This window comes from Melanostigma gelatinosum (genome assembly GCF_949748355.1).
Source record: "Melanostigma gelatinosum genome assembly, chromosome: 15".
In the NCBI taxonomy this organism is placed as follows: domain Eukaryota; kingdom Metazoa; phylum Chordata; class Actinopteri; order Perciformes; family Zoarcidae; genus Melanostigma; species Melanostigma gelatinosum.
Genome location: NC_136648.1, coordinates 9,959,126 through 9,974,744, shown reverse-complemented (window position 1 = coordinate 9,974,744; position 15,619 = coordinate 9,959,126). Strand labels below are relative to the sequence as shown.

The 15,619-nt window shown below is 41.0% G+C and overlaps 1 protein-coding gene across 1 annotated transcript in view; it reads left to right on the top strand.

Moving 5' to 3' along the window:
• Nucleotides 1-6,996: 6,996 nt before the first annotated feature.
• Nucleotides 6,997-15,619, top strand: part of st6galnac3 (ST6 (alpha-N-acetyl-neuraminyl-2,3-beta-galactosyl-1,3)-N-acetylgalactosaminide alpha-2,6-sialyltransferase 3) — a gene marked incomplete at both ends in the record, with an annotated part of 50,143 nt that continues 41,520 nt past the window's right edge. The window contains 2 exon segments of the mRNA XM_079284792.1: nucleotides 6,997-7,042; nucleotides 7,045-7,097. Of these exon segments, the coding sequence (XP_079140918.1) occupies nucleotides 6,997-7,042; nucleotides 7,045-7,097 (99 nt within the window).

Genomic DNA, 15,619 nt, shown 5'->3' with positions numbered 1-15,619 from the left:
GAGAAGGAAAAAAAGAAAAGTGTGAATGAGAGATAGACGGAGAAGCAGAGGGAGAGATGGATGGATCACAGCCTTACCCCTCAGTCTTGTTTGTTCGCAAGGAAAGGCGCAACCCATTTTTCCTGCCTCTCCTCTTCTCAGTCTTGTCATCCTCTTGTTATCTCAACACAAAATGCTGAGGATTAGTCCGGGCCACAGGGGCTGAGCCAAACGCGGCTGAACCACAGGCACAGCAGACAATCACTTAATACATGTTTAATTAAACCGCTGCATTGTGTCTGAATGTAGATGACTCACTAGTTTGGTGGAAAATGGAAAATGCTTTTAAAACGCCTCCACAGGAGATTCATGTTCAACTTTTCACCCAGGCTGTGGTTATTATCAGGGACTGACATGTTGTACTTATTTTCCCTCAACAGCTCTGGCAAGGTCTGAGTTTTATAGCTCAACACTTTGGCATGGACAGAAGACGTTTGTTTGGAGAAAAAGTTGTTTCCACTGAATTAATAATTCACCTCATGTCACTGTGGCCTTTTTCACAGAGCAACAACTGCTCTGTTGGTGTGGTTGCTTTGGTCAAAGTTCTGCTGTCCTCAGACACGCCCGTCACACGTTCATGACAGTGCTTTGGTAAAAGTGGAAGAATGTAAGCAGATGTCTAAAATCCAACCAACTCTACAAAACTAAGGTTCAGCAGCAGTCTAGCTGAAGAAAACAAAACAGCGATAGTCGTGTTTTTGTCAACCATATAAATGTAACTCCAACCTTCCCTCTCTTTTAGCTGTTTTTGTTCGCTAAGCAGCTCCCGGAGTGACAGCTTTCACATCGTCTCCATGCATTGTAATTAAGAAATTAGCAATTTTAGATGCTTAAAAACAAACAGCCATTTTATTCCCCCCTGAAAGAGTTTTGAAAGAATCCTGAACGTTTTGACCCTGAAGAATTCTCTCTTGACAACACAATCTTAATCTTAATCACATGCCAACACCCAACTACTTAATATACATAATATAAACTTCTACAGAATATGATCCTACAGATCATATTTTTTTATATATATCGATAAATGTTGTGAAGTAAAAAGTACTACATTTCCCAGTGACTTGTAGTGAAGTAAAAAGTAGAAATGGAATTACAAGTACCTTAAAAATTGTACTTGGTATGCTGTATATACTTTGTTATGATTGCACTTCTCCAGCAACACAAAAGTTAGTTAATTAGTTAGTTCGAGGGATATACTATTTGTCATGTGCCCATCCTAATCACGCTCCTTCATTTCCTATCAACGCATTGTTATAACCACTATGAGGCAGTAAAGCACAAATGCTGCACAGAAATACTGCACCGTGATGGTGACATTCATCAGAGATGCTTCAGTAGACAGCTTCAGTAGACAGATAGAGATACTGTTAAAATAACCTCAAAGCTACGTGAGGGCAAAATAAATAAAAAATATGATTATTGATGACGCTTATGTTTTAAGATGAACCATTACACACATTATCAGAATGAGACAGCATGCAAAAATAACACGTGGTAATTCGATTTGTGAATATATGCTTCCTTTCAGTGGCAGGAGAGTCAAATCAGTCAAATTGAGTGACGATGATTCATCCTGGTAAGCCGTGTGGGGAGCAGGGAAGGAACATGGGACAGCAGCTTATCCGCTGTTTCTGTAGCCGGAGACAATCTGATGTGCGAGTACATCCTCTGTACAGAGAACAAAGAGGACTGAATGTTGAAGACGATGCTAGACAGCAGCAATTACAGCTGAAAAATGTCTCTGAAAGAGAGCGTTTTATGAACAAACGTTACACTGATGTAACTATCAGTGCTCCCATGCTGGTACATTTCCATGGGAGTTGTAGTTTCTTTTTCTGTACTCAGAGTACTCACAGTGTAATATTTTTTCTTGTTTGGTTCTGATAACGAGTGCTGCAGTGAATGCCGATTTTTTTGTCGAACACTTAAAAACTGCTCTATAGAGGTCAAAAACACAGGATACCACATCTGTTATACAAAAAGCAGTTCTGCTTATCCTTAGCGGGTCCACGGGGCTGGATTGTGCGAGAGGCGATGCACTGGTCAGGACTGAGGAGAGCAAAGCTTGTCATGTTTATTGTGTAATCATTGAGCATTATCATAGCAGTTCAACATCTAAGACAATGAAACATGCAGGAATGTACAAACACCATTATTCCTATTTTGACAGTTCTTATCCTCTTCTCTAACAAACACGTTGGTTATTTGGCATAAAGGTTTACATAATGAGATTATTTGTTTGAGTAAAAGATGTAAAACTCCAATCTACAGATTTCCTGTTCCCTCCCTCTCTTTCCATATTTTGTCTTCAACTCCAGACCATGTCTCCTCCGCACTGACAGACTGTGAAGAACGACTTGTCTCCATCAGCTGGGAACCTCCACCGGTGTCTTTGTGCGTGCGTCTGTCAGCACAGGAGGAGGGTTTCAGGCATCATCACTCGGGCGTCGTCTTACTGGGCTCACTGGACTAAAGCCTGGGAACCAGACCAATGGTGACCGCATCAAGCAAATGGATCTCAAATGGTACTCTGAAACTGAAATCAGAGCCCTGCTTCTCAGCTTGGTGTCCAGTGTTTTTAGATATTAGCTCGGAGAGAAAGAGTACTGAAACGTCCCCACTGTGCACATTTTTAGGTTTATTCTTCACTGATGAGGAGAAAAAAAAAATCCTTCAGCATTTTTACACTTTTTATCGTATTGATTACACAATAATAATGAAATAAACATTGCATTTGAGTTATGATTTGACATTTTAAACTTTAAGCACCTTGTTTTCACATATTTTCATCAGATAAGGCTTTATGACGTCTCTGGTCTCTGCAGGTAGTTTTTAATTTGATCTTATCTAGAGTTTCATCTCTGATGTTTTTATTGATTGTTTGTCTGAATCTTCATGTATTGACAAAACAGAAGTACGCTGTGAAGATGTTGCCTGTGCAGAGAATCTGTTTTGACAGTGCGCTGTCAGTAGTTTAGCCGAGCTGTAGGGATGCTTGGTAGGTCAGTTGGTCGGTTCTTCCCCCACTTTAGTCCCCATTGAAATATCTCAACAACTGTTGGATAGAGTGCCGTGAATTTTGATTCGCACATTCGTGTACCCTTCAGGAAGAATTGTTAAAACTTTGATGATGAGCTGACTTTTTCTCTTGCACCATAATCAGATTTTGTTCTTTATCACCTGCAAAAGCAGGGATATTCCAGCCAGCCTCAGGTCAACATACTGTGCAGAACCACCGGCGTGACTGTCGACTCTTATGCTGTGACTCAAAATCCAAGCAGGTGTTGCGAATGCCTTGTGTTCACACTGAATAAGTGAATACATTATGTGTAAAACAACAAAAAATACTTTTTGAGTGTGCTCTTAATGGGCAATACCCTCCCATAGAGTAATAAAGGAAGTTGAGGAGTTGCGCACTGATGCCAAAAATGTGTTAAACAGCTTTGTGAATGTGACACCCAGAAAACAAAATCAATCTTGGAAAAACATTTTAATTTTAATTTGTGTGAACTTTAAAGTTCATAAAACTATAACATTTGTATGAAGTTTTAGTAACTGCAAAAACGGTACACTAAGAAAATTAGTATATAGTATATATATGTTATCGCGATTAAAAAAATAAAATAAAAAAATAAAATTCATCCCTAACTTTTTTTATTGTGCGTTTTGTCTCTTTTTTTTGGCAAATGTGTATATATTTATATATATTTATACATAACACAATTTAAGTGGTGCTGGATTATTAACGTGATGATTTAACTATCACGGTTATCATCAATAATAGCATATATTTTGACACCCGTACTTGTATACAATTAGTATCTCGTGTGAAACTGGAACACATCATCGTTTCCATTTGGAAGTTGGAAGTAAACCCCATAATGTGCACGTGCGCTGCTAAATGGAGAGGAATTCAACAGTCTTATCTTGAATGCGTTGTGTTACGTTCCCCAGCTTTTCTGAGGCTGATAGCTCTTTATCACATCCAAAAAAGATGACGGTTGTATTATCCACAGCCTCCTAATCACCCAGAGGTAATTTCAGATGCATGTTCTGCAGATGACCTTGACTTCCTCTGTCTGAGCGGGATGCGCTCGCTGAGTATTTAATCGGTGATGTGGCACTCTCAGAGTTTGAGGATTACTTTTCTCGTGCTCCGTTTGAAAAGCTTTAACAGAGAAGAGTGAGATTTGGTGATAACCCCAATAGAGCTATTGATTTTCTCCGAGGACCTGCTTCACACCTGGCGAGATTCAAGAAATGTAATCAATGTGCTGACGGCTAATCAAAAGAAGTGTTGCGCACCAGCTGCCTTACCTGCTCAGAGGGTTTGAGTGCATGTTCCTCTTTCCACCAGCAAATGTTTGTACCTCGGTGGATTCACGCTTGTTTGTGTGGCAGTAATTACAGATGGTGTATATCAAATATATTCTGAGAGGAAGAAAAATAAAAAAAACTCAGATTGGTTTCTTTCATTTGCAAACAAGACTGACATCTTGGAGAATTTCTATTTGCTCAAGGTGTCTTGTCATCTGGCAGAATGGCAGGCTGCAGCCGAACTCAATTACAGCCTCCCTGTGTAGGCAGGCCAAACACTAAGGCAGCGTCTGAACACCTGAGTTTGCATCACTTTTTCCTGATGATTTCAACAGCTTCTGTGCAAATATACAGAAAATATTCTTCATAAAAGCAAAGCATTTCTAGAATGCAGCCTTAGTATCAAAGAAGGTTCAATTGAAATATGTTGTCTGGTTGGTTTTGTGGCCAGGCCTTGTGCTCCTTTCCGTGGCGTATTTAAATGGGCTTATACCATCTATTCAAACCTTTTTCTGTGATGAATTCGGTCTTGTTGTAACGCCTTTCACAAACCTCCTCTCTGCATTCATACAATTTGAATTGTTGGACCATGGACTGTAAACGAAGCAGGGTCTACCACTGTAACCGGCCTCTTAAATATTTAAAGTAAAGAGAGACAAGAGGACGACATGTAACAAAAGTCCCTGACTTCACACGAGAGTTTAGGAAGCCTGGCAGTCTTCAGCAGGTTGACTACATTTAGTTGAGATTTTTATCATCTATAATGACAGGTGTTGTTATTTACTAGTCATCATTTGAAAGGTGTGACATAGGCTTTTAAGACATGACCATAACAGTGGGTGCACTATTGAAGCCCTTCTTTTCCCTCATAGAAGGTCAACATATCTGCTTCCTGCGGTGCTAACGTGTTCTCACCATGTCGGCTCACGTTTCGTCTTGGTGCTCGTGTAGAAAGGGCGGACTGGACACTCTATTGTCAGCAGTGTGAATATGTTGTGTGACAGACGAGTACCGGTAGTACAATTTCTGTCAGGATCCCTGAACGGTATCCAAGACGTCAATTCTGTTCACTGCAACACTTTCAGCATTCAATTCAGCACTTGGTTGAAAACATATATTATGTCTGCAGGCCCGAGTTTATCTTTCACTAAACTGTCTCCCCACCAGATAACATCAATATAAGAAACGCAACTGACATTCTACAAGCACAGTAGCCTGAATGCAACATTTTAATTTCTCATTTTATCAGCATGATGGAAAGAAAAGGTACATATTTACCCAGTTTGTGCCTCACATGGTAACCATCGGTTCCTCTAAAAGATAATTTACCGTCGCCATTCTTACAAAGAGCCACTACTTCCTCACTTTGAGAACCACTGCAACATAAACTATGTATTGCAGCACATCTGCAGCACACGGAGGGGGGAACCAACTCCGCTGCAGAGTTATCACATCAGCCTCGAACCTGGACTTCAATATGTTGTATTTGCAGGAACTTTCACAAATAGATTGTTTTACCTAAGTAATATCTTCCCACAAATTATGTAATTGTTTTCCACATAATAGGTTGTTTTCACAAGACAATATCAAAAAAGTACCATTGTTTGAAACATTGCTCTTATTCCAACAGAATTTGTTCCCACAAAAATGTATCAATTACAATTCCATAATTTGTAAGAACATTAAAAAAGAATCACGTCACAAAATTCAAATATTTAACCATTTAAATGTGGAAGAAACCTCAGGAAGAGCAGCAGAGGAGGAATCTCCCCCCCAGGATTTAAGATTAATTTATTCTAAGGAAATAGCTAAAAAGAGACAGGTATGTACAAGATGGTAAGAAGGTTTGCATGAAATATCATAAGTGCAAAGAGGGGGAGGGGGCTGTCTACTATGTTGGAAGGCTTTCGGACGCTCCGGGTTTGGTATATGTCAGGTTCGGCAGGAACAGGGACACCAATGGCACTTTCTGCAGTTTTCACTATTTCCTGCAGGGAACCTGCGGCCGGATACTTTGCAGTTTTCATACCAGGCAGTGAGACAAGATGCTCTTGATGGTGCGTCTGTGGAATGTGGTCATGATGGGTGGGTGGGCGTTCAACTTCCTCAGTCTCGGAAGTGAAGGCGTTGCTGGGCCTTTTTGGTGAGAGCTGTGGTGTTGGTGAACAAGGTCAGGTCGTCGGCATTGTGCGCTCCCAGGAACTTGGTACTGCTGCTTCTGAAGTCAATGACCATCTCCTTGGTCTTATTATTATATAAATCTGTAGTTGCAACTAAATTAAACATGTTTGGATACTTTTCTTTCCAAACAATATTATCTGTTGTTTATTCAATACAATGAAAAACAAATTTTAGAATTATTTTAGAAAGATTTCGCGTTGAAACCTGCCGCTTGTCTTCACAACTGGCACGCTAGAAGCAGAAGTCAGCAGATCAGCGGCGGTCACGTGACGCCGGAGGGGGCGGGGCTCTGCGTCTGTGTCGGCCAGTAGCAGTGCAGCGTCGGTCCAGGTCCCAGCAAGCTCCGTGGGTGAAAAAAACCCGACAGAGGAGACGAATAACGGTACACTCCAATATTTATGGAGCCGATCCCCGCGTGCAAACCGTGCATCTGCGTGTCCTCTTGTACGTGAATAGATGTGTTCGGAAACGGACGCGGTGGACGGCATTTTGGGGCTGACGAAAAGAAGCGGTCCACCATTGTCTGCGTAGAAATAAGAATGGCCTGGATGTGCAAGGTAAGAGGGGGTTTCTCTCTCATGTACAGCACAACCAGAAAAGGGGAAAAGGGTGGAAAAATCGCACAAGAATCTCCTGACGTGGTTGGCTTTGGTGTGCGTTTCAGCAGATGTGAAATGTGAGCTGGTTGTGGTGATGCTCCGTGGAGGCAATGAACCCCTCCTCTGCTTTCTGTCTGGTCGCCTTTTGGGGTACTCTGAATTTGGGATTTAAGCCCGTGCACATGAAGGAAAGCCAGGCCCTCGTGTTTTTATTTATTTATTTGCTTTTGGTTCATGTTTGAGTGTCATTGCTTCTGAAAAGAAAAGCAGGACATGCAGCCATGCTTGTGTTCACAACATGCCTCATGACACGTTCAGGTGTTCACATTATGTGAGGAGTTTACAACATCAGCCACAGCTGCCTTAACAGATGAGGATAAAGTTTACAGAAGTTCCTCAGTGACTCTCACTGTCCTCTTTGTTTCATCCCTTTCATTTTTAGTGTAGTTCAGTTGATAGCAATACTTTACAGATGTTGACATTAACAACACTGTATGGAGTTGATGGTGTAGTTATATGACACAAAACACACAGCGCTGCAACTAGTAATTGTCATTTTCGATTAATCTGCTGATTTCTCTATAAAATGTCAGATGAAATATGTCTATTACAGTTTCCCAGAGTTCAAGATGACGCTTCGGAATCGCTAGTTTTATCGAACAAACTGTCCAAAATCACCAAATATTCAGTTTACAAAGAGCCTCACATTTGAGAAATTGAAATCAACAATTGTGTGGTATTTGTGATTAAAAATGACTCCCAGGTTTAATCGATGATCACATTTTTTTGCTGACAAATTCTGCTACGTCAGTTGACGAATAGTTACCTCTGTTGACATTCATTGGCTCATTTTTCAATTTCTCAATGAAGCATTATGTCTCTAAAATGTCAGAAAAGAGTGGAAAACAGTTTTCCAGAGTCCAAGGTGACTTCTTCAAATTGTATTTTGAGGCCGATCAACAGTGCAAAACACAAAGATATTCAGTTTTACAATAATAGATAACAGCAAATCCTTACACTTGAGAAGCTGGAACCAACTATATTTTACTTTTTTGCTTAAAAAGTGACTTAAATAACTAATCCATTATAAAAATTGTTGCTGTCGATTGACTTGCACAACTTGTTTTGTCCGAAAAATATTCCATTTGCAGCAAATCTTAATATTTCTGTAACCAGAGAATTACTTGAGTTTATTTTCATCATTGATTCATCAGTCAGTTTTTTAGAAATGTAAAAAAGATAGTGAAAAATGGCCGCCACAGGTTAAAGTCGACGTCAGTTTATGCCCGACCAACTAAAACCCAGAGATATTCCAGTTACCTTCTCTTAAGACAAAGCAAAATAGCAAAACCTTACAAATGAGAAGCTGGAGCCGGGGAATATTTTATATATTTCCTTGGAAAATGACTGAAGAGATGAGGCAATTATTTAAATAATTTTAGCTTTAACGTAATTGGCACTGAAACTCAGGAATTGGGTGGAAATATTATGAGATGCCAAATGTATACAAAATCACATAAAATAAACTTTTGAAGAGTTGTAATCTGTTGAGCATGAACTAACTCTTGTTAATTTATGTGTAAAATAACTTTAGCATGTTGGAATCAAACTCAGTTCACGCTAATATTGAATTAAACCCCAATCTCTAATCTATTGCACAGTGACACCCGATGTTCTAGTTCTCGGTGTGCTGGTGAGGCTGTTACGGTTTTAATACAGTAAAAGATGAATTCATCATCAGTGTATTTAAGAATCATCAGAGTCATTCCTCTCCATTCAGAAGAGTCCACATGTTCATTTGTCTCAGACAGCTCCTCACAGTCAGACTTTATGTTTTATCTGTATTTTATTTTTTGACCAAAGTTACCAGTTTTACCAGCAAACAGAGTTAATAATCATTCATTTAAAGGCACTTTTTTCCCCTGTCAATCCTCCAACGCCCACAGGAACAACTGAGTCTGTCAGCATCTCGTCACTTCACAAACGTTTTTGTTATCAAAGACGAGAGATCATTTCACACTCGATTTGACACTGTAATGTTATATTATATTAAATCGCAAAAATGTCACAAGAAAATGGAACATGTAATTACAGGGCGCAAATTGCAGAGTGATTGAAGAAAAAGTGGACAGAAGTAAATGAGCTGTAACTTTTAATTAGATGACACCAGTTTCCTTGTTTCTTCTTACATCAGTCAGATGGCGCTGCTGGTTATTGGATACATAAATGAATCCTGTACAACACATAGTCAGACTGAAATAGCCCAAAGACAAATGCCCATTAGTCTACTGGCCGAAAGTGCTGCTGACAAACTACAGATAACCTTTCATCGTCTATTCGTACGTGAATGAGTCTGTATCTTGCAAATCTGACACATTTTGTGCGGTTAAACTCGACCAGCCACTGGTTTAATCTTTAACAAATTGTGTTTTATACACGGATTAAATGTTTGTTTGTTTTTTTGCTCGTAACTGTCTGTCAGATGAATGTAGTAGTGGACTAAAAAGTACAGTATTTCCTTCAGAACTATAGTGGTAATAAAAACACTCAAGTAAAGTACACATTTTACTGAAGTAAAAGTACTTGGTTACTTTTCACCACTGTGTTCAGGTGCATGAGAGGATGCATTTCCTCAGCCACCAACTTGTCCCCGAGTTGTTGATGACACAAAGCAGTTTGCGACTTTATTCATGTTTATCAGTAAGCGAGGCCTGCACAGAGTGCTCTGCCATCAGGGTTCCCTCTTTGTTAGCGTGTGTTTTAATTGGAGTGAGTTCACCCGTGACGAGCTGGGAAAAGGCTGTGGCTGTTGTCCTCCATCATCTCCAACAGTTCAGGGTGAGCTCTCCATCACGTCTCATGGAAAGATGGTGATTCTGCCGGTACTCCTAACGACATGTGGCAGAACAAGGCCAGCAAAGCAAGTTTTTGTGACGGGTTCATGCGGGTACACGCAAGTAGAAAGAACACAAAAGGAGACAAATGAATGAATGCACGCACACACAAACAACCGTGTGTTTGTGTGTGCGTGTGTGTGTGTCGAGAGGTGTTGTAACAGCTACGGGGAATGCAGTGAGCGTCCCAGTTCTTAAGAGTTTCAGGGATGAATGGCAATTCTCTGAGTCTCCCTTGTCCCATGTGATTGTGTTACAACAGAAGGAAGGCTGATAAAAAGTGCCCGGCACAGTTTTAGAGAAAGCGCAAGACACAGGCAGGATGTTGAATGAGGCTCGGGTTATCAAATCCATGCTCACATTTCCATTTGTGTCATTCTCTCCCTTTATCTGTTTTTCTTCTTGAATGGGAAGTTGACATGAGAAGTTCTGGCTTCACTGGGTCCTAAAGGAAAACCTGATTCATTTGTATTCCTACTGTTTGTACAGATCAATTGCTAATAGTTTCATAGATTACTTAATACAATAATAATACAACTAACTTTTTAAAGTTTAGTTTTACTCATAAATATGTGCGATGAGAATCAATAAAGAGTGAAAATCCCTCCAACAGGAACTATCATTGCAAGTGTTACGTGTACATTTAACCACTGCAGTCTACTACTAATATCTGCTGGATAATTGGTCAAAATGACATGACTGAAAATAAGAAATTTAAGTTTAATTTATTTTTCTGTTGTATAGCGCTCCCTACATTAAACGTCTCCAGGTATCGTGGATTTTGGTTCCGACTGATACAAGTAATTGGTAATATGTCACATCTGTGTCACATTTGTGATTTGTGATATTGAGCTGTATAAATTAAATTTAATTGGTTTGACTTGCCTTGCAAGACAGGTAATGCTGGCTAGACCCTCTCCTTTATAATGCAGTATGTACACTGAGTGTGAGGGCTGCTTTCGAAAAAACATGAACGAAAAGTACCGTTTAATGGGAAGCAGTGCTAACATTAGCAAGCTAGAGAAAGCAAGCTGTTATTGGAGTGATTAGCGAGCAGCGTGTCCAGCGGCGTTATCAGCCCTCGAGAGCTGACGTCTGAAGTCACGGTTTGCAGCTTTGAGGAGGACGACTGACACAAAACTTTAGATTTCTTATTAATGTTTATTTGGTTCTGCACAACTATTGTAAGTCCACACAGAAACTGTAAAGGAACAAAAGCATAATTGCTCTCCCGTACGACATGGACTTCATCCACCCAGCAGAGCTACGAGTGTGAGAATAGACAACAGAGACTTGTGTTGACCAAATGTATTGACCCATAGTCTCGTCAACTTTGATTTGTAAGTGTTCACTTTGAAGTAAATTGGATGTTTGTGGAGGAGCGAGATAGAGCAAGACCTGCAGTCTTGTAACTGAGTCTGAAAAATAACACTTTTCACGAAATTTGTCTGTTTGAGCTAAGAAACCAATCTACTTCCTGTTGACACCGACACCCGCATGCCCAGTGTGTGTAAATAGTCATGTGATATTCGTTTTCAGGCTTGCTAGTACAGACGGAAATCATTTTGCAAACGATGCTGAAACGCCAGCGTGGACAGAGATTGTTTTGTATTAAAACCCCAGTTTTAAACGATGGCTGTAGCCTGAATGACCTAAAAGAAAGTCTTTGTCTTCGCTGTTGTCGTCCATTCTGTAAAACCCCTTTTTAACCGTGTGGCTTCTTTATCATGGTAATGTAACCTACATCCGTTGTGCAAACAGAAGCGAGAAGCTAGCAAGGTTTAGCTCATTCAGAGTGGAAACCAAGGGTGATAACCTCGCTCCAGATATGGAGTTAATCCAGCGACCGTGGTCGCAGGAAGTGGGCCAGCAGATCCATCGCTCATACCAGAAGTCTTACCAACATCTGGGAAGACTTAAGGCTTCACTTGATCTCCCTCTGTGTCGTTGGTCAGGTAGTCTGTAATCCTGGGCGCTTTAATCATGGGTCACTCTGCCAGTTTGAGTGCCAGCGCTGGTCATTTTCTTTCTGTTCCCAAAATACAAAGAAAAAGACGACAAGAGTTGAATGAAAGAGGTGATAAGGCAGCCTACAAATTAAGTTCCACTCTGTAATGGCAGTCCCGGTCAGCAGCATACAATTACATGTCACTCAAAAAGAACCTCTAGGCTGAAACCTCTATTATTACTCTCCGTGCATTCACAAATGTGCTCTCTAAAGCTGTCATGTCAAGGTTTAGGTTTTATTCTCCAATTACCCTCAAACAAGAGGACGAGAAGAATTAGGTGAAGTTATTAATCTGCCATTGTTCTCCGAGGCATCAGGAGAAAGTGCAAACACATTGTAATCAATACAGTCGAACACGTTGCGTTTTCATGTAAAAAGATTGCTTGGCCCCTCATTTACTAGAGCGCAGTTCCAGCCTTAACTGACTTATTCTTACAGATTTGGCTTTATCAATGGAATTTCAATTATGATTTTGGCTTACAAAGATTATGAAAAGAAAATTATCGTCATGAAACGGTGAGTGTGCTGTGTTCCGTTTTTGCAACGACTCTCTCATTTTGTCTCGTGTTTTAAATACTTTTAACGCGATGCGTTTAGTCGGTGGGTTGGGGACAGCCGCTCAGTGTGGGTGGAGCCCTTCGTGGGAAGTATAAGTGCCATCCGTACAGTCTGTGAGTCGGAGAGAGAGAGCGCTGCCAAGGCGGCAGGTCGTTGGTGGTCAGATGGCGCCATCCGGCCCGATGGGTCCCTGAAAGAGCTGTGGAGTTTTGGGTTTGAACTTGATCCAGGAGGGGATTTGCCAATTTACTGCTGCGTGGAAATGACAAATACCGGATGGGCTTCACATTGTGTATGTATGAAGGAATGACCGGTGGTTGCTTGGTCTGTGTGAGATGTGACATGGTGTGAACAAGCTGTTCGTACTAAGATATGTGTGTCTTGTTTGCCATATGGCAGGATAGGGAATTCAAATATTCAAAAGGTGGCAAGAGAAAAGAAAACTCTTTGTTGGTACAATATAAAACCTGTTAGAGCTGCAACTAACATTTATTTTCATTCCTAAATAATCCAACAGTTTTATTCTTTCTCAGCCCAAAGTGATGTCTTCAAATGTCATGTGTCCAAAACACATATTTACTGAGACAACTTGGAATAAACCATTGTTTGGCTTTTGTTTTGTGTGTGACGAAATAACCAATTTGCCAAAGCAATCTAAAAGTCAGAACGTTTAAATGATTTTCACCATTAATTAATCTGTTGATTGGTCAATTAATAAGGGAAATAATCATTGTCAAATTAACATTTCTTTTTACAATCAGCACTTGAAATGATGACGGGACTTGCCATAAAAATGTCAAAAGAAAAGGTCCCAGAGCTCTGACCCCAAAACCCAAATAAATAGCAACAATAAGACGGAAAAGTTCAGTATCTGGAACCAGCAATTGTTTAAAGTTACTGTGAGAAACTTTTAACTGGTTATGAAACAGTCTCTATTTGATGCCTCTATATGACCTACATGAGTGCACGAGACCGTCAGCGAGAAGATTGGCTATTTCTATGAAGTAATTCTAAATGCTTGTAATTCATGCCACAGGATCAGATTCCACCCGAAATGAGATGAAATCATGCAGGTTCACCAGAAACTCCTCCAGGTCAGACTCCAGCGGGGGCCTCTGCCAGCAATCAACCTGCCGCAGACAGACCCAGAGCCGGCTTTGCTGCAGCCTTTGACCTACAGTCTGAGTCTTACTTAATAATATACTGAATCTTTTGGCTTTTGAACTATTGATTGGACAAAAACAGCAAAATAGCGATATCATCTTTGTCTGCAGTGAATTGTAATGAATATTTTTTCACTGCTTTCTATTGTTGACCAAAGGATTAATCGAGAAAATCATAATGAAAATAAGAGTTGCAGCTCTCATCAAAATAACTGTCCATACATTTTCTGTTGATTTACTTACCAGTTAATCAACTTAATTAGCAGTAGTCCTGTTTGTGTCAAAGTTGTTAAAACATGACAAACTGCCATATTTGAGTCAAATTCCACTGTGTTGGTAGACAGTTTCCTCTACTTGTTTGGTGTACTTTCAGTGCAGTTGCTCACACACTTCTGAGCAATTTTATCAACTTTTTAGGAGCATTTATGTCCCCCAATTTGTGTTCATTTCCTAACATGTAGTAGTTACAGAGTCAATCCCAGCCAGTTGGACTCATTTGAGCGTGTAGCACCATTGCGGAATTATATTTGGCAAGTCCCCTCGCTGCACATTGCGCTGCTGGCAAGGCCTGACTGCCTATTGGCACCGGGTCGAGCCGAAGCCCCAGAGGAGAGCGATCAGCAGAGGCCGTGTTTGATAAGGAGTAATGCTCTCGATAGACTTGGATGTGGCTTAGAAGTGCCGTCCAAATGTCCAAAGAAGTCCGACTGAATGAAAAGGGGCAGCAGATGCCCGACTCAGTAGGACAATTGTGGTTTAAGTATTTGCCTTGCAGAAGTGTCCATAAGCAAAACAAAGAACCCTATTTATTATCCAGTGGTGCTTGTTATGTACGTTCCCATGACCTGGTAAGAGGGCAAGTAAAATTCTTCTTTTGGGTATCAATATATTGTCATAGTTCTATGAGATCCTCATAAATGAATTTGTGCCTCAGAAGATTCAAGAATCCAAACCAGTCCAGCTCAGTTGCCTGCTCAAACCAGTCTGCCACCTCGCCAGACGGCGAAGTGGCAAGATCAGGCCTGGCTGTTACTCTGAGTGACGGCTGATTTTGTGCAGCTCGCCTTGAGCTTTCTGCGCTCCGCCCTTGAACCGAGCCTCTGAGCAAGCAGAAAATCCCGGTAATTGCATTCGTGTTGTCCAAGTGTACCACGCCCGCTCCCTCCAGACCGGCTTTTTTAGCTTGACTTATTGCTTCGACATGTTCGGATTCATCCTATATCTGAATTTGCAGACATCACATATCCCTGATATCCCACATGTCCTTTGATTCCCTATTCTCCAGTCTGTCTCTCTTATAGAAGGTGTCAGTGTTGTGCTCAATGGCAGCCAGGTCTGGTCATAGTACAGGCTCCTTCCTGAGGGCTCTCGACCAAGTCAGCTAATAAAACTGCCACTGTTATTATCCCCAGTGGGAGCCCGGCGGTGCTCTGGGCGCCAGCACCGGGAGGCTGATTGCCTCCGTGAACTGAAGAGGTTGATGGACACAAATAGAGCCTGGCAGTTAAGTGAGGGCATTAAATAAAGTGCAAGTCAATTTTTCTCATGAAATATAATCCCCCGTCTGCGTTTATGCTCCCCTGTGCCCTGTCACTGTCTGTTGTGGTGGCTGTTGTGAGAAAAGGAAATGGGCGGTTCAACATTTCACAGTGTACTTTTAGGTAACGTTACTGCTGCTCACTGGGCTGTTGTTTCTGTGGAACCTGCACTTCCGTGGGTCAGGTCTGTTGTGTTTAAAGTTTCACGGGTGGTTTTCAACTTGTTGATCTCCATGACAGTTTCTGCTGCTGTTTTAGTTTCAGGATAGTGAACTAGCTTTGCCCGGCGGCCACGTTCGAAAAAAAGAAGCCAGGGGCC